This window comes from Antechinus flavipes, chromosome 6 (assembly GCF_016432865.1).
Source record: "Antechinus flavipes isolate AdamAnt ecotype Samford, QLD, Australia chromosome 6, AdamAnt_v2, whole genome shotgun sequence".
Lineage (NCBI taxonomy): Eukaryota > Metazoa > Chordata > Mammalia > Dasyuromorphia > Dasyuridae > Antechinus > Antechinus flavipes.
The window spans coordinates 156317029-156341969 of NC_067403.1; the positions used below are offsets into that span (position 1 = coordinate 156317029).

At 35.6% G+C, this 24941-nt stretch overlaps 1 protein-coding gene across 1 annotated transcript; it reads right to left on the reverse strand.

Moving 5' to 3' along the window:
* Positions 1-544: 544 nt before the first annotated feature.
* On the reverse strand, positions 545-23403 carry NUDT9 (nudix hydrolase 9). The gene is made up of 8 exons (XM_051963914.1): positions 22989-23403; positions 14664-14897; positions 12013-12108; positions 10872-10958; positions 9926-10037; positions 4886-5032; positions 3808-3892; positions 545-1045 (listed from the first exon to the last, which is right to left on the reverse strand). The coding sequence occupies exons 1-8, from the start codon at positions 23120-23122 to the stop codon at positions 870-872; spliced, it is 1071 nt and encodes a 356-aa protein (XP_051819874.1). The 5' UTR covers positions 23123-23403; the 3' UTR covers positions 545-869.
* Between the last annotated feature and the right edge of the window lie 1538 nt (positions 23404-24941).

Genomic DNA, 24941 nt, shown 5'->3' on the forward strand with positions numbered 1-24941 from the left:
ATGAGATAGTGTATAGTGTATAAAAAGTATTTTGTAAACTTTAAAAATGTCAAAGAATGTAAACTATTATAATTACTAAGCCATTTTAGTAATTTTAAGATTGATTCATCACATAAAATTGTGTAGGATGAAATAAAACATGACATCAATCTAATTACTTAATTCCTAGACAAGTTTTTATTAAGAAGAATTTTCTAAAATGGAAACAATGAGAGCTCTAGTTCTCACCATTCACGAAAAGAATAACTAGAGTATTTCATAAAATTGATCCTTGTAAAGTCAAAAATGCCCTGAAAGGTTCAGTTCTTAAAAACAGCTTCCACATGGCCACCTAAACCTAAATTTGAAGTAGGTAATACAAAAGGAATTAGGCTTTATAGGAGATTCTCCAAGGATGTCACTCCTTCAGAAGCAAATAGTGCCCCTAAAAGAAGCAGCAACACTCCAAACTTCGAGTGCAGAACAGCAAGAGGGAAGGAATGGCAAGAAATAACCAACCAACCCCACTAAGAAGAAAGTGGAGAAGACGGTCATCAGGCACATATTCATTCAGTCAGTCATTTCTTTATTTAGGTCTGCAATTCTTCAAAAAGCAGCAGTAATTTAATTTGGTTTAAGCAATGCCTAAATATAACATGTACAGAAGGCTATCTTTTATATTCCTCTTCTCGTGGCTAGAAAGCTTTTCTTCTCTTTAAGCATTCCATTCTATTTTCTATCATATCCATGACGCAAAAACACTCAAATACAATTTCAGAAACGAATAAAACCACCACGGACACAAGTGACCTGCCATTTCTAAACTGTGTTCTGGGCCCTGCACACTGTTCCTCTGAAGACCTGAAATATAAACAGAGATTCCTAAGTCATCATCCATGGCAGCCTGGCTCTGAGTCCTCACTCCAGTGAGCTCCTCGCTTCTCCGCCACAAGTTTGATGAACTGGGAATGACTGGCATAAAGCTTCAGTTTGTCACTGATGTCCACCCATTTCACTTTCCCGGCATCATCTCCTGCTTCCAGAGCCAGATTATCCATTGTCTCACCTAAATACAAAATAAAAACTATCATTAAACCTACAGGCTATTTTTTTTTTAAAAAATATTACCACACCATTCTTCAAGTTTTATTCTCAAAACTCAATCTCAATACTGGGTAAGGAGTGACAGACACCTAACTTTTTATAGATTGATTAGCTCCCAACAGCCCAAAAGATAGTATAGTACAATGGAAGAAAGTGTTAGATTTGAGGTCAAAGGACTTCAAACCTCAATTCCAACACTATGTGATCTTGAGCAAATTATTTCACTTCACTGAGAATTAAGGTTCCTAATCCTGTTACACTGTAATGAGGGAGACAAGTAACCTTTATACAGTATAAATATAAAGTGAATAAATACAAATAATTCTATAATCATGCAATCAGTTTCAACTAAGTTCCTAAATAGAAATAAATCTGCTTTTAAAATTATCATTAAAAAAAAACTTTTCTATTTATCTATATATCCCAGCTCTTAATTATCCTTAGGAAGTAGATCTAACAAGAAAAACTGAAATATACAAATAATTCAAAAATATCATTTTAAAGTTTGTAAAGGACTAGTCCTTAACCTTTTTTGTGTCATGGACTCCTTTGGGAATCTGGTGAAGCTTAATACCACTGTGATTTGTTGCCCATATTATTGAGTGAAAGAAATCTAACATTTTTCCCAAACAAGTTCATAGACTGCTTGAAATTTGTCTATGAATTCCTTGGGGAAGGGCTCCTATTTTAAAGGGAATTATCTCAATTTTTTCTTTACCCCTATAACATTCTACCTCTTTATTATATTTATGTCTATATATCTCCATATACATTTGTGTGTGTATTCCTTCTACCTCCCAATATTACTTCACATTTTTTTTATTATTTTGTATTTACTCATATTTCTAAGAATTGTTTCCCATAGAATGTAAGCTTCTTACTATATATTATATACCATATTATATGCTAGTATATAATACTTTGTACAACCAAAACAATATTGACACATAGAATCATTAACACTTGCTGAATGAAAAAGCTTCCTTTCTCCCTCTAATTTTCTAATTAAAGCTATAAAAAGTAAGTAAAAAAAGAGGTGGAGTAGACAGGAGTTCCTGAAAAATCAAGTTCATTTTAGTAACAAAACCGAGTGTTTATATTTCAACATGACAAATTCTCACAGGCTTAGAACAATTAATCTGTTCCTTCCTGCAACATATTTTTTTTTTAACTACCATATTTATTTGTGTAATTCTGGGTCAAATATGTGCTCTAGTAATATGAGCCACTGGTAAGCCTGATAAGAAGCCATTTTGATAGTAAAAGTAAGCTTTGCTGAGTGCTGAGAGGAACAATTTCTATTTAATGTTTTTAATACAGTGCTTGCCATATGTTAGGTATATCATTAATGTTTGTGGATTAATGACAATGTTGCTTGTTATTCACCAGAAAAATGAAAGTAATAAAAGTAATACTTTACAATCACCCTTTTCATTTCTCATTGCCTCATATGAGCTTATTGTTCACAATTCAGTAGATAGGATAGGTGATTTCTACTCTAAAGACATAATAAAAGAGGTTCAGAAAAGTCAATTTACTTTTTGTGTGGTGACACAGTATCGAAATTAGGACTTGAAACCAGAATATCTGACACCCAATCATATATTCTTTTCAGAATAATTTACCTGGTTAAACTTTATCCTTTTCATCATTAAAATACTATAGAATCCTTACAAAGTGGTAAGTCAGTTGGCTAATTTAGCATGGTACTTAACAAATTCTCTAGCTCACTAATGTATTTAAGTACTCATTGGAGTTCACACTTTTGGGAGATTCACAAGTCAGAAACCTATAATCCCACTCTCGGAGGAGGAGTTAACCTTTTATACCGAGCATAAAAAGAGCTTCAGTGAGTCAGTCAGAGTCAGTTCAGAAGAAGCCCACTCTCTTAGGCCAAACCAGATTCATTCACTTCATCTCACACCACCGTGGTGGCTGGCCTCCTGCACTTCCCCCACTGAGACCAAGGCTGGTCTGAAAGGCTCTCCAGAAAACTGCCCAGCCCCAGGCAAGGAGACAAGATTCGGAAGGAGAAAATAAACATTTGGATTTTATCAGCTGGCTGTATTTGAGGTGATTATTACTTTGAATTGAAACTAAGGCTGCCTCCAGAAAACCTCCCCAAGAAAGCTGCCCACAGAGAATGATCATATTATATATAAAAGAAGAACACCATAAATGTAGACACTTAAGTTATTCATTAGTGGTTAAAAATTTCCCTCACACCATTTTCAGTAAGAGATTTATTCAGAGATCCATGAAAAAAACCAGCATGTGTTAACCCCTAAATTTCAGTTTTAATTTCTTACAGTATATATTGGCATTTACAAATTCAAGACTTTATGTAATACCTTGAACCTTATTGTATCAGAAGGAACCATATATTTTGATTGTCTTATACCATTTTAACCATTTGAGCTAATAAGGCACAAGCTAAAATCATAAGTACTAAAAAAAAATCCAGATTGTAGGTATATGCCCTTTGTCCTTTCCATGGCCACTAGATGAAGCTCCAATCTGTCAGTTATTACACACACACACACACAAAACCACCTTGGTCACATGAGGAAACACATTTAAGTATATGAAACAAATTCCTCCTAATCCTAAGAAAGCTCTTAAATTTTATTGTCTAATTAAGACAATAACACAAAAGACAGCATATTATTAATTCAATGCTTATAACAAAAAAAGCATTCAGTACATGCTAATAAAATTTTCTACCTGTTTCATCATGATAGTTCACAGCTTCTGTCTCCATCCATGCATTATCAGTGTTTCGAGGATCATCTACATATCCCTTATAAACCTAGTAAGAAAGAAATAGGTAACATAACTTACCAAAAGATGGAAAAAATACATTTGGCATGGTTAGAAAAATTAATACACACCAGACAAGCTCAAATTTTTAAAAATGTCATTTAGGAATTTTTTAGGAGTTTTATATTTGTTAAATCAAAAATAACTTCTGAGCACAATAGCTTAAACTGAACAAATGAATATACATAGTTATCTCTCAATAACTCTTGGTAGTTTCATAATATGGAAAAGGAAAACTGTTATAATTCAGCCTCTACTAATTTTTGCAACTGGTATAATTCAGAGAGAGGCTATATGATTAAAACTTTTTACATGTCATGCATGTAAGTTAGAGGAAAATCCATACTTTATATATATAGTTCTTTCTATATAAAGCCCATACTACAATGGTTAAACATCTGACTAGGAGAAAGCTCTATGATGGATGAAAGCTAGTGGCCCTAGACATTTGGAAAATGCTACAGAGGAGACCGTCAAGAAACAGCAAAGAATAGAAAAAGCAACAGATCTAAAAAGGCAACAGCAATCAGAGCAAAAGCTAAGGTAAAGTACCACCTTATTGTACTCAGCCAGATAACCAGAGAAAAAATTAGTTTAATATCGTTAGGGCTTTGGGGTTTGAATTGGGATTGGGAAAGGATTTTGTCTAGGTTTACAACAGTTACACTGTGAACCAAAGTTATGCCTGATTGTATTTAACACAACTTTATGTTCCTCAAGAACTTGGGCAAAACTCCCTTGGTAATGGTAATTACTCTAAATTTTAATAATCTAAAGTGACAATAAATTTCAAGTTTGGAGACTTACCACCATTAAGAAAAACTCTAGAGCCCTTCAAAATTCTAGAAACTTTACAAGTCTATAAGATGCATTTGGTAATACAGAGTAGAAACCTAATTTTTGCTTAGCACAATGTATGACATGTAGTAGATGCTTACTAAATATTCATTATCTGATTAATTATTGGGAAACAAATTTTTACCACTAAATGTTCTTGGCTGAAGAGTTTGTGTAACTGCTCCTCCATATCTTGCTTTTCAGCACTTGATTTCTGCAAGGAGTTCATAGCTTCTTCACCAAACTCTCGTTTTAAGGTAGCACTAATTTTCTCTCCTGGATCCACCATCCCCTAAAAGGCACACAAAAAAAGTATATCTGAGTCTCTTCCTATCTATCTAAAATGTATGTATATACATATCAAAATTTATGGGTACAGAGACAATCACATTTCTTGGAGGGAGAGATTATCTTTCTGTCCTCAGCACATTAAATTCTGGATGGCTGGTTGATTTTAACATTTACATCTATAAAAATTCTGTGAATGAGTTCACCAGGGGGAAGTTACTTAATCAATATTAAGAGTTTATGGATGCAACTATCCCAATGAAGCATCAATTTTTTGTACCAGACTTATAAAAGGGAATCTTTCTGTACTAGTCTTCCTCCCTTTCCCATCTTTAATCAAAAGACAGACCATAAAGCAGCAAAGCCAACAGCAGGTTTGGATTTAGGAGGACTTGAATTCAAATATTGCTTCTTTACATTATTAGATGTAAGGCCTCAGGCAAGCTCTTAAATCTAAGAAAGATGAAGCAAAGCCACTAGAACAAGGGTCCTCAAAACTACAGCCTGCGGGCCAGATGCAGCAGCTGAGGACGTTTATCTCCCTCACCCAGGGCTATGAAGTTTCTTTATTTAAAGGCCCACAAAACAAAGTTTCTGTTTTTACTATAGTCTGGACCTCCAACAGTCTGAGTGACAGTGAACTGGCCCCCTATTTAAAAAGTTTGAGGACCCCTGCTCTAGAATATAATAACTAAATCATAAATGTCTTAGTTTTACAAGCCAAAAATAATCAGACCCTTTCCAGTCTTATTTCCTAGTCATTGTACCTCTTTGTGGTTTGAAAGTTATCTCAAAGTCTCTGATATATAAGCTCTGGAGGTGCTACTAAGTGGAAAGATTTTGAGTACGGGTCTAGAAACGAACCTTTTCTCTATCATCTGAATATTAGTTTGGTTCACAGAGGTTCATGATTACCAGGGTGGATACCAAGTAATGAATATTTTTGCCCAAAGAATATCATTAAAAACATGAAAACATTGTGATGAGAAATTTCAGAAAGTATCACAGCCCATATGCTTTGGCTGAAGATACATAAATAGAGGAGTTACATGGTTCAGACCTGTGTTTTAGGAATATAATTTGTTAACTATATAGAGAGAACTGACTAGGAAGGGGAGAGACAGGAGAAAACAATTAGGATACTACAGCAGCGGTCTTACCAGACAAGAGGAGATTAGAATAGATATCATATTGATGGCTGTGAAGTAGAAAACAGGGGGAAAACATGAGAACTGTGGTGGAAGTAGAATTAGTAGGACTTGTCTAAGGTGGCTGAAGAAGAAAGAATCAAAAATAACTTAGGTTGTGAACCCAGGTGACTGGAAGGACAAGCATCATCATTACTAGAAATAAGTTTGGAGAAAAGATGGCTGATCTGAAAAGTTTGAAGTGCCAATGATGTAACCACAAAGAAATATATAACAGGTAGCAAAGACTAAAGTTCAGGAAAGATGCTAGAAAAAGACATATAGATTTTGAAGGAAATGGATAGCTGACTCTACTGGAGTTAATCACTAAAAAGAACACAGAGAAAAGGGGGAAAAAAAGAGAGAGAGAGTCCAAGAAAGTTCTGGGAGAAACCTATACAGAGTATATAGGAGAGAGTGTATGACCAGCAATTTGCTAAGAATGGTCAGACAAATGACAAAAGAATTAAGAGCTATGTCAAAGAAGCAAAGAGGGAAAAGAACATCCAGGAGGAGGGAGTGGTAGACAACACAAACATCTGGAGAGAGATGAGACAGGATTTAAGCTAGAGGAAGACCATTATGTTTAACAATTAGGAAATTACTGGTAATCTTTCAGTTGAATAGTACTGGTAACAAGACGGCTTGAGAGAAGCTGAGAAGTGACACATGAGGAAATAAAGGTAGTAAATGGAATTGTCTTTTTTTTGGGGGGGAAGTCAAATAAAAATGTACAATAAATGCTTAAATTAATTAAAATAAAATATAAAACATACCTACTCATCTTAATAGTCAAAAGCTCTGAGTTCAAGACCTTGCTCCTCTACTTACTGCCATGGACAAATGGCATCATTTCTCTGAGCCTCAGGATGTTCCTCTGTAAGATGAGAGCACTCACTAGATGACTGTTAACCTCCTAGTTCTGATACCCTGCTTCAAAATGTAATAGTTATGGACTGAGGTTAAGGAATATAACCTTTCACACTCCAGCAATGTTATAAAATGGTAAATTACAGAGCAAAAGCTAATATGCATCAACAATAACTCACACTCTGCAAACACAGTACACTCTGCACATGGTAGGTAATTCATGTTTGCTGAACCTTAATTTCTGTAATGTTTTAAAGTTTTCAAAACATTTTTTCCACAACTCCACACAGTAATAATAAAACTATTATTATTTTCTCATTTTACATTTGAAGAAATATACTCAGGAAGAGGAAGTGAAACTAACATCATTTTAATCCACATCCATCCTATCAGTGAAAGAAGTTAAAATATAAATTCAAGAAATTAATTTTATTCTCTTGGTTTTAATACCTTTTCCTATCTTAATCCAAATGGATGAAATCTTTTATAGAAGGGATAAATTACCTTCTTACATAAATAAGCCTATGCCCCAATGAAATATTCCTATGCTTTTGCTGTGATTATTGATGTAATTTCATTTTGCTACATAATCTTTTATCTGATTAAGAGACATGAAACAATTGTTTGAATTAAAGAACATTAAACAGAAAAGAAATGTCAAATCTTTAAACTTAATGGATCGATCCAATTCTCAGAATATTTTAATATTTAAGAGATTAGGATAGATACCATATTGGTGACTGTGAAGTAGAAAGAAAGGGAAAAACATGAGAATTGTGGTGAAGGTATTTATTCAACCAGTACAGACTACATACATAGCATTATGTCAGGTGCCATGAGGGATATGAGGGAAATCTTATCTTTAAAGGCAGAGAGCTAAAAGAAAGAAAACATGCAATACATTACAGTACAAGTGGGTTAAGACATCATCACTACTAAAGAATACAAAAGGATGGCAAATAAGATAGCTCCTTATGATCTGAAACCTCAAAACATACATGATTAAGCTGTTGTTTGTCCTTCATTCTTGAAGAGGAATATGACATCAGGAAAGTGATGGATGACATACAAGTGAGTTGGATTTAAATAAGGAAGGGCTGTGCATGTTTGCTTCAGTTTCAAATGAATAATAAATTATAAAGCAAGGGAAGGGGGAGAGGGAATCAGAATAGGCTGGAGTATTTAGAGTAGGTTTTATAAAATATGAACTGGGCTTCAAGAAATAGAGTGCACTTAGATAAGTGAAGGGAGCTGGAAGAGTATTCAAGGTTGGGTGATAACCTGAACAAAAGCTACAGTAGTGGAATAATCGAAAAGTATGAATAAATTAGTGAAGTCAATGTGAAGATTTCCCAGAAATTTAAAACATAAATTGGGTTCAGATCAAAGGAGTTTCTATCATGAAACATAAAAATTTAAAGAGCATCTGGGTTCGAATTCTGGCTCCTCCATATCTGTGTTAACTTGGGAAAGATTGGACCTAGATTTTCTTCATTTAGAAGAGGAAAGGATTGGAAGAGAAGCCCTCTTATGATCTCCTAGTGCTGAATAAAAGAATGGTCACTAGAGTACTTTGTAAATCTTAAAGCCTACAATGATTTGGGGCAGCTAGATGGCACAGCAGATAGCGCCAGGCTTGGAGTCAGGAACTCCTCTTCCTGAGTTCCAGGCTTAGGCCCCAGATCCCTAATTAGTTTTGCGATCCAAGGCAAGTTAAACCTTTTGGCCTCAGTTCTCTTATCTGTAAAAAATGAGCTGAAGAAGGAACTGGCAGACTATTCCAATATCTTCACCAAGAAAACCTTGAACGGAGTCAAAAAGTCAGAGATGACTGAAAAACAACTGAACACAAAAAATGTAATTATTATAACTACTGTTATAAGATACAATGATTTGATGACTACAGATGTTACTTATGGTTCTAAATATATTATTTTATGATCTTAGGAAAGCCAAACTAATCAAACAACTCTCAGCAAACAAGTTTTAAAGTGAAGGTCACTGTGTTGAGCATTGGGGAAACAATGACAAAAGTGAAACAGTCCTGACCCTAAAAGAATTTCTATTCTAATAGTGGAGACAGCATGTCAATAATCAGTTCATGGGGATAAACAGATTGGACAGAAGGTCATCTCAGAGATCAAGACTAGAAGCACAAGGCCGAGGGAAGAGGAGAACAGGAAAGACCTCCTAATCAGTTCATGGGGATAAACAGACTGGACAGGTCATCTCAGAGATCAAAACTAGAAGCACAAGGCCGAGGGAAGAGGAGAACAGGAAAGACCTCCTGCATCAAGTGGCATTTTGAAGTAAGTCTTGAGGAAGCCAGAGATTCTAAAGAGATTGAAGGAGAGCATTCCAGACAGGTAAAAAAGTGACTGCAAAGAAACAGAGATGGCATATCCTGTACAAATAGCATAATATGGATAGTGAGATGTGTGAAGGTGGGTTAGGTCGAGAAAAGATTTAAATGCCAAAGAATCTTACATTTGAACTTAAAGCTACTTTAAGAAGGCTCACTAAGCCAATTTTGGCAGCTACACAAAAGATAGAATGGACTAGCAAAGACCAGAGGCAGGCTCAATTAGCAGACTATAAAGTTACATATGACAGCAGTCTGCAAACCTGGATGACAAGGAGGTTGTTGGCATCTTAAATAATGATGGGGAAATTTACCAGAGGCACAGGTTTAGGGATAAAGAAAACGAATTCTATTTTGTAGATCTTGAGTTTTTATTTCTTTTATGTAAGTTTATTTATCTTTACTGGTGATTATTAAATCAATAACAAAATTTTAATAAACTTGAAAAATATCAATGTTACTTATTTTTAATTCTTACCCCTGGAATTGCCCATTCTCCACAGTCTTTCCTTTTAATTGCTACAAATTGTAAGATATTTTTCCCAGAATGAGGGTGAATGACTTTGTTTCCACTGCTGTCTCTTTTCCACCTGAAAATAATTTTTAAAAAGTCTTTTAGTCTAGAATAAAACAGAACAGAGAATAAATAACTTGAAAATAAATAACAACAATCATAGCAATCTAAGTTATTATGAGCAAAGCGCAAATCCAATTTCATTTAAGTTAGGTAGCTTCCATTTATGAATTAGTATTATAAGCAATGGTCACTATCTATATTAAAATGAGTTGAATTTAACACCAATGCATCTTGTACATTGTCATTCACTTCCCCAATTTCAGGTCACAAATGACAGCAGACTGCGAAACAGGTCTGCCCCAAAGATCTTTTGGATCCCCAGACTTTGACTAAGATTTAAGAACAAGATTACATTTTCTTCCTTTTTCTAGTCTTTTGACTTTGTTTTAATATTTCTTATTGTTTCTCAGAATAATTAACATTTGTTTGGGTTGCTGCTTGGGTAAGGTTTTGTATCCCATCACATCCCAATCTGATTTGGTCACAGCTCTTGCACTAGTCTATGTTGGTACATAATCAGAATATGGCAAACACAATTATGTACATAAGCTACATTTTATTTAAGATGTATTTTCAATTCAAACAAATGTTTATTTGGCATCAATTATATAAAAGCTGCAAAATGAGCTGAAAAAGGAAATGGCAAGCCTTTCCAGTATCTTTGCCAAATCAAACCCAAATGGGTTCAGATGGAGTTGGACATGAAGAAAAATGACTGAACAATAAAAATGTGAAAGTCACTGTGCTGAGCACTAGGATATAAAATACGACTAGTAAGAGTTTAAGGATGATGTCTGTTTTTTCCCATCCATTTATTTCTTGATCATTAAAGTTTCTGAATTTTTACCTGGTAATGATGGGATCTGCAGCATGATTTGGGCCCCAACGTCCCAAAAGTCCTCGGCCAATCAGTCCTGTCCGACCTGCTGGATTCCTAGAAGAAAAAAGAGAGTAATTTGAATTTATATCTTCTTTTTATTTCCAAATTGAGCTCAATAAGCATAACCCTAAAAAAAAGAATAACAACTAGAGGGAAATCATGTCTCTAACTTTATGTCTCATTAATATTTTTAGTCATTTGCTTTTAATCATAATTTCCTCTCTTCTATCTTACTCCTGAATTTAACCCAAAAGAAAGACTTCCCTACTAAAGATGCTACATATGACAGAAGATCCTGTGATTATTCCACTTTGAACTGACATTTCTCAGTCTGGGTTATAACCAAAACTAGTCCCCTGAGAATGGTCAGATGAGATAATTCATTCTATTTGATGCTATGACTTTTCTATTCATATCATTTAGAATAACCACTACTACCCTCTTTTCTTGCTTACTCTCTTCCTTCCTCCCCAAAAATTCCTATCTATAACCAAAAATAAAAATGCATATTAAGCATACAAAATTTGTTTCATTTTTAAACGCCACAGGTTTTTTTCCTCAGCTGAAGTGTTTTGTTACTCATCATGTACACTGACCAGAATAAAGTATAACAATTTTAAATACTAACAGTTATGATATCATACAAAATCTCAGAAATTCTGAATTTACAATATTTAATAAACAAAATATAACTTAAATATTTACAGAGACTAAATAAATACAAGTAATTTAATGAGTCAGTAAATTTCTTCCAGGTAAAATGTTCTTTGAAAATTCAAGTTTCCATGGAGTAGTGATAAAACTTCCTTATTAATAACCTTTTCAATTTGCTACTACTTCCCATAACTCCCTCATATTTCATTATCTGGCTGTGTTTCTTTCAAATGCCTATTTCTCTATGGCAGTTAATTCATCTTTTTTTTTTTTTTTATGCACAAAATCCATTCTACAGTAGAAATGTAAATCCACAAATTGCATTGTTTTGATAAAAGATAAAATAATCTTGTTCTCAAATCTATATTAAAATATGATTTTGCTGTACAAAGCAGGTATTCAATAAACTAGTTATGCCTCCAGAAGCACTTAATGGTTCAGCCACAATACCTACCTAGGTCGTCCATTTTCAATCTCATACAAGCCATTCTGGCTCTTTCGTTCAACATGTCCATCCTTTTCATTAAATTTTGGAGAAAAATTTCTTTCACTACAATAAAAATAAAAACCAATGCCAAAATTTAATATTTCCAGGTATTTAAAAACTCAATCTGTTATTCCTCAAAGATAGTTAATGCTGAAGTAGAATTATTTCTATCTGCTTTTAAAAGTTAATTTCTACTTTCCATATTCATTTTTCACTTCCAAATAGTAAAGAATGAAACTAATGTTTCAATTTTTATACATATTATTTGTGCAGTTTACTAATATATAACATCACATATTATCACAAATTTAAAGATATATTCATTAGATTATGTCTTAAATTTGTGTCCCAACATCTTTTTTATTCCTGTCTAGGCAAGTGATTTCATACAGTTTAGGGAGTTCTTTGGTGAATAAATTCCATCTACAAATGGTACTATTTTGCAATTACATTTTAAGTGAGTTGTTTGGACAACTATGATATTTAAATCACTTGTCTAGATATATAAAATCAATATGGATTAGAATAAGATTATCTTGACTAGAAAGGCAGTTCTATACCTATTTTATTAATCTGCTATTTATATGTTACCTATTATAAATGAAGAGGAAGAGAAACCCTGTGAAGAACTTGATAAGATTCTCCAAATTAAATTAACATGTTTTAGTTTTTGTTAACTTCAATGCAATAGGAGAGGAAGAGAGAGGAAAATATACTGCAAAATTAGATTCAAAATCAAAAAATAAAGGAAACCAAAGACTTGTAGCCTATACAAGAGTCTCACAAATACTATTACATGAATACTGTCTTCAAAAAGGGAATTAGAACCAGTAACAACATAAAAAATGAAATTGGCTAATCTTAACAAGTATGACTAAACTTAACAAACTAGTTACCAAAGTGAGTACTATTTCTATAAATTACATTTAGAAATATATGGTCCCAGAAACAGACCAAGGATGTTTTGAGAGTAAATCTACCTAAGCACACTCTAAATAGGTTAGACACACAAATGACTTAAAAGATAAAGGAAATTAAAATCCCATTGTGTTTATTATTTGACCAAAACATGATATATTTTGCAAAACAAAGCACCACCTTAAAGGTGTCTCATGTCCATATTACAATCATGAGATTCCTTTAGAGAAACAACCAAAATAATTTGGCTCTGATTATTAATATCAAGGAATAAAAATAGATTTAAGTATGTTTGCCAGAGATGTTTGCCACTGTCATAGAAGGCATTCACAAGCAAAAAGAGAAAGAATGAACAATTTCTTATAGATGGTAAAAACCTTCCAGTTGCTCCTGCTTCAAACAACATACTGCTCATTTCAATAAACACTAATATTGCAGGGTCTTCTAAATGAAATTCACAAGCATTGCTAGACACAGAGTTTTGTCTTTACAAAGACAAAAATGAAAATCCTTACCCTCATGGAGTTTACAGAGTTGCATGGGGATTAATATGTGAATATTTGAGTGAAAGGTAACTTTAGCAGCTGGCAGATGGTGGAACGCAAAAAAGTAAGAAAAAAAAAAGAACTCGGGAAAGGCAGGTTGCAGGGAGAGGGTTAGGAGAGAAGACAATAAGTTATTTTGAACATGTTAAATTCCATGCTGGTCAATCATCATATACATCTTGGACAGTTTGCTACAGATGTAAAAGCAAGTGGGCTACTCTCATAACATAAGCATCAATCCCTTAAAAGCTGGGATTATTTCATTCTTCATATTTGCATTCCCAATATCTGACACATAGCAGGTGTTTAATAAAAGCTCAATGATTTATTAATAAATTTTCAAAAAGAATACAAAAGCAAAAGATAACAAATGAATAGGCCACAAGCTTAAATCATCAAGATATCTGGAATTAGACAAATTAAAAATCATAGATAGATTGTGATCTGCATTGCTAGATTTGGCAGGATTAGATTTTGGAATCACTGACTGAAGCATTAAAGAGAGAAGAGAAAGATACAATAAATTCAAATCAAGACACAGAAAAGAATATAATAAAACTTATAATGCTCTTTGCTAATCTCAATTACTCTAAGATTGAGTCTAATTTTTATCACCTATTTGATAATAGAGCTGGATGGAATGCTAACTAGAATACATTTGTATTAACCTCATGGATATAAATTGGTAAAATTGTTTACAAAAAGGATATACATATGAATAAGTTCTGAACTGCTGTGAATTTAGATGGAATTTTCTTTTTTCTTCTCTTGAAGTTTTTCTCCTATTAAGTTTTTTCTATTTTTCAGTCCTTTTGTAATTCCTTTTTTTTTCATCCTGAGGGCTCCTATATAATAATGTGATAAATATATGTACTCCTTAAATAATAAACTAGGATGTTAGAAAAAAAGCACTATGAGATAAGTATTTGCTTACTTATAGGATCAAGAGTTCAATAAATCTGATATTGATAAACTATAGATAATCCTATATACATGGATCATCATAAAAACCAACAAAAATAATCAACTACTATATGTGAGTATCATAAGTAAATTAAAAACAAACATGAACAACTACAACGTTCAGTACTTAAACTCCTGATTTACAAATAATATCAGGGTTCATATTGCTAAATTTGTACCTAAATTACTCACCTGATCTGTGGATCTGCCCACATGGGTCCAGCCAAGACAGAGACTGCAGTGTATTCCACGGGATTATACTCCTGCCACTCAACAAGCCAGCCCACTTTCTCATTGGGTACCTGACTCCGTTCAACTTTTGAACCTGGATAAGGTGACGTCCGAGCTTTGTTATGGGAATTTTCATCAGCACCATTTGAACCTGACATGACTGGGCTTAGATGGAACAAATGTGATGAAGAGGAACTATTAAAAGAAAAAAAAATCAAAATATTACATAGCTATTCTTTAAAAATAAAGTTTTAAAAAGACCTCCCTTAAAGGATCTGAAAACATTTTTTCAAACATTAAACAAAACTGTCTCCTATTTTCCATGCATTCAACAAACATGTATTAAACACTCTCCTCCAAAATAATATCACTCTCTAGGTTTTCTTAACACTGCTCTTTCCTGGTTCTCATCCCATCCATCTGCCTACCCTTTCTGGGCCTCCTATGCTGAATCTTGATAATCCATTTCACATCCACTAACCTTAGTTATTCAAGCAAGACACTCTTCTGGGCACTTTCCCCCTTCTATGCAGACAATTTCTAGAATTATATATTCAGCACTAGTTTCTCTCCTGAGCTTCAGTCCACATCACTAACTGCTTTCTGAATAACTCAAACTGCATGGCCCACAGGCATGTCAAATACATCATGTCTCACTCCCTTCCAACTCTCCTCTAATCCATTGTCAAGTGCTGTCACTGCTGCCTTAACTCACAACATCTCTAATGTGAACCTTCTCTCCACTAATATATAGGCTATTATAGCCTGCATACTGATGCAGGCTCTGGACACCTCTATCAGGACTGTTACAATAGCTGCCTCAATTAAAATCCTCTTCTCAGCTGCCAAAATTTCTCTAAAGCACTAAGATCAAGAAACAAAAGAGGCCAATGTCCTGCCCCAGCCCCCAAATCAATGAACTGTGGCTCCCCTTTGACTCTGGTATAAAATATTCTGTGTCTGGCATTTACAGTTTTTCACAATCTGAAACTTCCCTATCCTTCCTATATATTCTCCGTGTCATGTACTTTACAATCCAGCTATTCCCCACATTCCATCTCCAGACTCCAGCCATTTTGCAGGCAAGCCCATGTGCCTGGAATTCAGTGCTCCCCCTCCCACTCTTCCTGGACTTCCTTCAAAAATCACCTCAAACCTTCAAGAAGCTTTTGCTGGTGGTTTCTTTCTCTTTCCCTCCTTTCACACACTTATATACATACACATACACAGGGACTTTCCTCAGAGATTGCCTTCCATTTACACTAATGTATCTGTATATATGTGTATACATGTATTTACATTATATAAATATATAGTATATGCATTATCTATAACATATCATCATATATACCATACACACATATATATACTTATACATATATTTTTACTAACATCATTTTATATTGTCTCTCCTACTCCTAAAGAACAGAAATGATGTTTTGTCTTTCTTTGTAAACCTAACACTTAGCAGATTACCTGGAACATAATATACTCTTCATAAATGTATGTGGTATGTAAGAGCCATCTAGTACAATTAACTCTCCTCTCTATCTTGAAAAGAGGTTTGTTTAAATCAGCAAATTATTTGAAATGGGTTAAATTTAATTTTAAAAGTATGGTTTACCTCACCCCTGTATTCTTTTGTGAATACAAAATAATAGCTAACATTTATACAGTGCCAGAAGCTTTACAATTATTTCATTTTATAGTCAGAACAGTCCTAAGGTGCTATTTGCATACTCATTTTACAGATAAAGAAACTAAAGCTCTCAGCAATTAAGTGACCTGCCCAGGATCACTCAGCCAGTATTCGAGATGAGTTTTGAACACAAATCTTCCTGACTCTAAACTTAGCCATCTACTTTATCTTTATTGCCTCTAACTTATTTGTCTAGTGAAGTAGAAGCAAAATCACTTAAAAGGAATTGGAATATAATGCCAGAAGGCTTTCAATAGAGTAAATGTCTCCTTCAGAATAAGATCAGTCTCTTATCTTACTGTTGAATAAAATGTAGACTGAGGATAGCCTTGTAAATTTTTTTGATCTCCAAGATTACTGTTCTACAGAAAAGGTATTTTCTCCAAACTCAAAATTTCCATTTTGATGAAGAAAAAGTAAACTTTTGCAATTAATTGCTACTATATTATAAAACTTGTGCCAATTTGAAGATTTTATATGTTATATAAAGAAAACAAGCTTTGTAGACATGGGCAGTTAGGTGGTGCAACAGACAGAGTGCAAAGTCTTGAGTCAGGAGACTCATCCTGAGTTCTAATCTGGCCTCAAACACTTTCTAGTTGTGTGACCTTGGACAAGTCACTTAACCTATTTGCCTAGTTTCCTCATCTGAAAATGAAGTGAGGAAAGAAATAATCCACTCCGGCACCTTTGCCAATATAACGACTGATACAACAAAAATACTAAAATGTCTTTGAATGTTCAATAGAAGACTATATTCTAATCATTATGATGGGAATACATATTCATAATTTCATTATAACAGAAGTTATATTGTAATGCCAGAGAAACTGAGGCAAGATAGAGATTAGAGAGTTTTTAATATTTTATTTGAGAGAGAGATTGTGCTGGGGGCATGTTGCCCCTAGGGCTGATGTCTCCAAACATCCAAGGAATTTCCCATTATATATATGACTCTAAGCTCCAGAAGATACACAAAGGCAGCGGGGGTGGAGTCCAATTTCTAGTGAGCAGGAATCTCCAGGCAGGGACCATCAATCCGGTTTTGACAGGTTGGGCGTAGGACCATAAATTCTTACTAATTGGGAGGACTTAGGTGATGTCTAACTAGAGCCAAGAAGTTTGAAATTTAGAGAGATAGACAATGCCAGTTAGGTATCTGAGATAGGACATTTGTAGTTTTATCTTTTGGAATGTCAGATCTCCACAGCCCTAATTATCTCAGTTCTAATGAGCAAAAAGGGGGGGTTGCAACCAGAGGGATCAAGGCAAAACAATTCAAGGAACTGAGGCAGAACAATTCAGGGAAACTGAGGCAAGACAATTCAGGGAAAATGAGGCAGGACAATAAAAAGGAACTGTAATACTTGCAATTTCCATGCTTTAGAAGACCCACAAGGGCCCCAAAAGAGGAGTTGAAAATGCAAAACTGTTCTTACATTGATTTTTGGCAGCAGACTTAATGAAGGTGGATGGGTCAATAATAAGAGTTGAGATTCTATATAGTAATATTTGAAATTGGAAATCCAGATTAGATTTTTATGGAATTTGCTCTGAACAAAATTGTAATGCAGTCTCATTTAAAGATGTGGCTTTTCCTATAAGGACAACTGTTTTACTTGACCTTCTGTAAGAAAAACTGACTAATGGAAAAAAATATTTAAAATTTGGCATTAAGGTGAAATGTCTGTAGACTGCAAAAATAAGAGTCACTTTTATATCTATAAACAAAATTGGGTTTTAATTATTCTATATAAAGTCTCTGAATATAGTATAAAATTCATAAAGGCATGAAATTTGTATTTCAAAATTGTTCAGGGATGCAATTCAACAGAATTAATGTCATTCACCTGGCAAAAAATGCTGTTGTGATTTTGTTTTATGTTAGAATTATCCCCAATTTCTTGCACTTTGATTCTGGGAAACTACTGCATAAGAAATGCTATTAATCTGACATGATACCTAAAATGTAATGTATTTTTTGGAGGTTATTTCCTTTTCTATCTGAATGTTATGATTTTGAACTTTGAACTTACTTTTTTTCCTGAAAGGCAAAGTGCCCGTCAGATTAAAGGTTATAATATTTAAATGGGTATGTTCTAGCTTGCTTACTTGGGAAGCCTAATTGTCTGAGATTCAGTGCCTGATCCATTATATTAAGAATTATAAAAGTGCATGGGGAATAATAAAATTATATCTGAATCAACTTACTATCAATGGACCTCAATTAAAAAACCTTACTTTAGGGGTTACCTAATGCAGTCCTATAATACAGACAGGTTAATGATGGCCAACTTAAATACTGAAGACAAATGTTTTTGTTATTATTTTATTGGAATGTTATTTCAATATGAAAAACTATACCTGGCTCTAAACTATAAATAATGGCAATTACCATATGAGATAGAAATTCCAACATAATTGTTGCTAAGAAAGTATCTTCTGGAAAATATTGCTGATGTATAGAGATGACTGGGAGAATTGAGAAGATAGCCTTCCAAGAATTTCTTGGCTCAAGTTTTCCACATATTTCCCATCTGGTTGATTCAGAACCTGGGTATGATATACCTCATGAATATGTAGACCTGTTTCAGGATCAGTTGTTTCAAAAGTTATCTATAATCTGGTGCTGGTATGAAATAATTCTGGGATTTTGCTACAGCTGAGTTCATACAGAGGATGAGACCAAAGTATTATTGTTTGCCAAGCTCAGGGCATAGCTTGCTTATTGGGTCTTACCTCTGGAAAACTGGGAGTCTCTTAAGTCCCTACAATTTGCACTGATTTTCACTAGATGTACGAATTACTGGAAAGTCAACCTATTTGGGTTTTGTCAGGTCTCACCAAATTGTACTAAGTCGTGTCATTTGCAGGTTGAATTTGCAGTATCACTTAGGAAAACCACCAAGTTGTTTGGAACTTGGAAAGACAATCCATTAAGGAAAAAAACTCCTCTGCAAATCTGCCCTAGAAACAAGGCCCATTCTAGATATGGCTAACAGATAACATCCCAGTTAAAAACACCAAGATGTTGATTGAGTGAATATGAGTTTTGAGTAAGCCCACCTGGACAATATGTTAACAGTGGTCAAGAACAAGTTCTCTTGGACACAGAAATTCCAAGGGAAAACAGGATACTAAGTGGCAAACACACTGGATTTGAAATCAGGAAAATCTGAATTCAAAACCTGCCTCAGATTCTTACTATATAACCCTACTTAAATCACCTAACTTCTATTTGTCTGTTTCCTCATCTGTAAGTATTAGCACCTATCTTCCAGGGTTGTAAGAATTAAATATGATAATAATAATAATAAAGAACTTGACAGTTATGGTGCAAGATTATAATTAAAATGTTTCCCAGAAGCAGATACCATGAAATAAACCAAGACCAAGATAACAAAATAAGAAATCTGTTACTTAAGATATTACTTACATGTTGCACATGTAAGTTTGAACAAACCTTACCATTAACCTACAATGGGATTGCATTGGGGATTTAGGGAAGGGTCTACATAAAGGGACCAACTTGATATTTGAGCTAAGTTGCCAGAAACCAGGTTCAATGAAGTTGTATGTTTTATAATACTTATAATAGCAATTACGTTAATTTCCATTTATTATTGTGTTCAATGTTTCTCAATTCTTCTAACTGCCTGTGGAAATACATGCCAGAAACTTTATGTCCAGAAAGGGAGCTATAAGATGTACAGGAATGTAGCAGAGATATATGTATTATATCATATATAATCAAAGGAAGTATTACCATTATAAGAGAATTTCTGGTTTACTTGTTCTTAACACTTAATTTTCAGAACCAATTCTATTCTCTTCTATATTTGACATTTTGTTGTATATGAACTCTGAATGAATTATAGGACCAAAAGCAATAACTGGTTCTCAAGTATTTTTCAGAGAATATTTTTGCACCTCTAATTGGTACAAAGACTGAAATTGATTTTTAAAAAAAAAGGGGGGGGGGGAGGATTTCAGTCTCCCTCCATTAACTAGTCTATCAAGTAGTTCTCTTTTGAGTAGTGAAACTAGCTTATAACAAGAATATCTCTTACTCATTTCCTGCAGCTAATAATATACTTTTTCCTTAATAAGTATAATTTATTTCTTTGTATGAGTAGCTATCTTTTTTTTTTTTTTTTCTGTTTCATATAATGTATAAATTGTTGTCCAGTCATTCAGTCATATCCAACTCTCCATGACTAGGGGTTTTCTCAACAGATAATGGAGTGGATTGCTATTTCCTTCTCCAATGGATAAGGATGTCAGCTTCATACAGCTGATACTAGTCTGAGGCTGGCTTTGAACTGACTCCAGGCCCAGCTTTCTTTCCACTGAACAATCCAACTGCCCCCAACATATAGCTTAATGCTAAAGGGTACACGTTCTTATAAACTACTGAGGTGGGTCACACACTTTTGAGTATAATAAAACCTGTTGGCTTTTTGGCATTACCTAATCAAACAAATGTCTAAATTCATGCAACAGGTCCAATTCTCTTGTCTAAGCAGATGATTCTTGGTTACACATTTCTAGCCCTACTCTCTCCTGACATCCGATTTAGAATCACCAACTACTGATTGGTGGCATCAAAAGGTACTTGGGGCTTCTAGACTGAGTACTGTCAAAGACACCATGACCTTCCTGTTCTCACAAGACTGGAATGGCCCTGAACTCTATCTAACCTGTGGACAATTCATATCTCTAGTAGAAACCTCCTTTTCTCCTCTCATACAGCAGCCCACACAGTCCCTATATGATGTAACCAACTTTTAAAGCCTTTCATACAATTTCCTTTCTATGCTTTCAGTCTTCTTGCTTCTATTACTCTGATCCAACAATAATGATAATGTTTCTCTTTGTTTACAATACTCCCCTCTCCCAACTTCATGCCTTTTTCCCCTTGCCTGGAATGCTCTCTCCCTTCTGCCTCCTGGATTCCCTGATTTCCTTCAAAACTCGGCTCAAAAACCACCTTCTTCAAAAGGCCTGCTCCCCTTGTCTTCCCCTTGCCTGCTGCCCCTCCCCACCCCCCACTAATATTTTCCTCAAGAGATTCTCTCATTTATATTTCCTAGGTGCAATCTACAAATTATCTGGGTTTTGTCTTTGTATTCCTAGCTTTTAAAACGGTGTTTGTTACATGATAATGTTTAATCAATGGCTTAATGATTGGGAAGATAAGTGACTCACTCAAGTGACTGACTCTACATAGCCTGTAGAGATCAGATGTGGAAGCCCATTCTTACTTTTTTTGTTGTTGTTAAATCAGTTGTTTTTTAGTTATTCCCAACAATTTATGATCCCGTTTGGGATTTTCTTGACAAAAATACTAGTGGCTAGCCATTTCCTTCTCCAGCTCATTTAGTAGATAAGGAACTAAGGCAAACAGGATTAAGTGACTTGCCCAGGGCCACACAGCATGCATTCTAGGTCAAATATGAACTCAAGACCTCTTCACTCCAGAGCCCACACTCTATCCACAGCATCGTCAAAGGTGTGCTTCTGTATGTCATCTTGGGAGCTAAGGTTCATAGTAGTGTTTTCAAAAAGCAAAACTAACTTTCTGGTGGATCTAGTCAGTTTTCTTTCACATTCTTAAGCTTTTATTGCATTAAAAAAAAAATGTTCCTTAGGTTCCTGGAAGTCGTAAAATACTTAAGGTCTTTCCTAAGATTTTTCTTTTGACCAGACGGCATAGTTATAGATCTGTTTCATTCTTGGTTTAGAGCAAAGAAATGGAATAGAAGTGGCAAAGAACTTCCAACTTCCATCCCTATATATGTATTTACACACAGGTGTATATGCAAGTAACAGATACACACGCCATATAAACATATTCATACAAATAAAAAATAACGATATACCTGACTGTAAAATCTAACAGCAAATATAGGAGTGGGGAAGAGAAGTCTCACATTAAAATTATCTTTAGAAATTTAGAGTAATTCTGCTTTTTACACTTTAGGCACAAAATTCAAAGGTAAAAGTGTCGCTTCTGGATTTATCCAAGTAAAAAACTGTAAATGCTTTGCATGACTACTGATGTATAAGCTATAGCAAATTCTTTGCTTTTTCTTTGAGGAGTATGGGGAGGGAAATAATTTGGAACTCAAAACTTTCTTTTAAAAAGATTTGCTTAAAATTGTTTTCACGTGCAAATGGAGAAAAATGAAATATTAGATAATTAAGTTGAGGAGAGAAAACAATACAAGCCCTTCAGAGTAAGTTTCCTTACTTGTACGGGCATCCCCCTTCTACACGCCCCCAACCACCACCCAGTGTCTAGGAGCGCCTGCAGATCCTCAGTCAATGATTTGGGGACTAAAATAGAAGTGAATTTTGCCAGATGGGGGGAAGTATCCCATAAGAAGCCGCCGCGTACCGAGCGGGGAAACTCAGCACGTCCGCTTGCCCACAAAGAGGGGAAGAGCCCCTCTGGGCGCTGCTCGCCCTCGGCCCAGGTTGCAGCTGGAGTGCAAAGCGAGCCCCCTCCCCCAGGCGTCCTACGCCTCTAGGTCGGCAGGTAGGCAGGGCATTCCCGGCGGGTCGGAGCCGGCCTCGGGAAGTACCTGTAAGGCGGCCCTCGGCCCGGAAGCTGCAGAGGAGCCCAGCAGCGGCCGCCGGGGGCCCTGCCGGTCACACAGGACAGGCTCGCACTGAGACACACGGTAGCTAGGGCCTGGGCCAGGCCGCGTGCTGCCATCGGAGTCCCGGAGGCGCTCCAGGAAGCTAGGCCGCTCGGGCCGCGGGCTGCCGGGGCTGCGGCCTCTGTCGGCCCTGCCACGGGCCCGACAAGGGGCGGCGGGCGGCACTAGGACCGGCCGCTCTCCAGCCCTTGCGCGGGGGCGGGTTCCTCATCTATCTCCGTCACACCCGCTCGGCCCCGGCGGCGCCGGCGGAGACCCCCAGGCGGGTCCGGGGGCTCCTCGGGCAACCCAGCCTCGCGGCCGGGGAAGCGCCCGCGACCCCCGCCCTCGTGGCGAACTCACGGCCCGACCCCCGACCCAGGTCAGAGCGTCGTGACGTCAAAACCCGACACAAGCGTGCAGGAGGGTTGGGCGTCCGTGGGGCGCGCGGGATCTTCCGTCATCTTTACGTCGAAGTCTTCACCGCGCAGGCGTATTTTGGCAGGGCGGGGGAAAGACTCATCTTTTATGTCCCGGCACCAGAGACTGTATTTAAAGGCGAAGAGCGAAGAGGTGGTTGTAGAGATGAAATTGCGCTCTGCTGATTCTGTCTCCCAAGTTGGGGAAAGTGACAGCAGCTGGCATTATACTGAGGAGAATAAGTAAATACAACTTGAGACCTTTTGCAGTGATGGGAGACTAAGAGTGTGAAATGCAACAGGCTGTCATCCTAAACTCATAGCACTTAACTGCTTTTTTCCTGCAGTTTTGTATTTTGTTACAAGGGATGACTTCCTAGAAGTGGAGGAAGAGATATTTTATAAAATGAAGGTAATATAAAATTAGGAAAACTGAATATTTTTTTAAAAATTAAACTTGCAAAGGGAAGAAAAGGAGGATGAAGTAAAAGTGGGTTTTTTTTTTTCCTTAATTTGCCATAGGATTGGTTTCCAAACTCTTGTTCTCAAAAAACTGTTTAAAGATGTTCCTTCCACTATAATAATTAAAGGGCTATCAAACTGTGCGTACCCTTTGATCCAGCAGTGATTTTACCGGGCTTGTATTCTAAAGCGGTCATAAACTAAGGATAGGGACCCACATGTGCAAAAATGTTTGTAGCAGCCCTTTTTTTTTTTTTTAGCGTCAAGGAACACTGAGTGGATGCTCCTCATTTGGAGAGTGGCTAAATAGACTGTGGCATATGAATGTTTTGGAATATTATTGTTCTATAAGAAATGATCAATAGGATGATTACAGACAAGCCTGGAGAGACTTACATGAACTGATACTGAGTGAAGTGAGTAGAGTCAAGAGACCGTTGTACACAGCAATAACAATATTATGTGATGATCAACTCTGATGGACTTGGCTCTTTTCAACAGTGAGGGGATTCCTATCAATTCCAATAGATTTGTGATGGAGAGAGCCGTCATATCCAGAGAATGGACTATGAATACTGAATGTAGATCAGAGAAGAGTATTTTCACTTTTTTTTGTTTTTATTTGCTAGCTTTTTGTTTTCTTTTTTTTCCTTTTTGATCTGACTTTTTTGTGCATGATAATTGGGGAAATACATATAGAAGAATTTCACATGTTTAATATGTATTGGATTATTTGCTCTCTAAGGGAAGGTGTGGGGGAAAACGAGGGAGAAAAAATTTGGAACAAGATTTTGCAAGGACGATTGTTGAAAACTATGTATGCAAATAATAAAAAGTTAAAAATTTAAAAAAAAAGTTCCGTCCAAGCAAAGAAAAATTAAGATTAATATCTTAAAGACAAATCACAAATTGAATAATAATAATATCGTGGATAATGGAATGGAAGAAAGCACAAATTGCAAACTTGCCAAATGATCCAGGCTTCTCCACCAAGTCAATTCTGGCAACCCATTAT

Excerpts from the sequence above, each read along its gene's own strand:
- NUDT9 (XM_051963914.1), bottom strand. The coding sequence starts at position 23,122 with ATGGCAGCACGCGGCCTGGCCCAGGCCCTAGCTACCGTGTGTCTCAGT. Across the intron at positions 14,898-22,988 it reads GGCCGAGGGCCGCCTTACAG|TTCCTCTTCATCACATTTGT; the intron begins GTACTTCCCGAG and ends TTCTTTTAATAG. Across the intron at positions 10,959-12,012 it reads ATTGAAAATGGACGACCTAG|GAATCCAGCAGGTCGGACAG; the intron begins GTAGGTATTGTG and ends TTTTTCTTCTAG.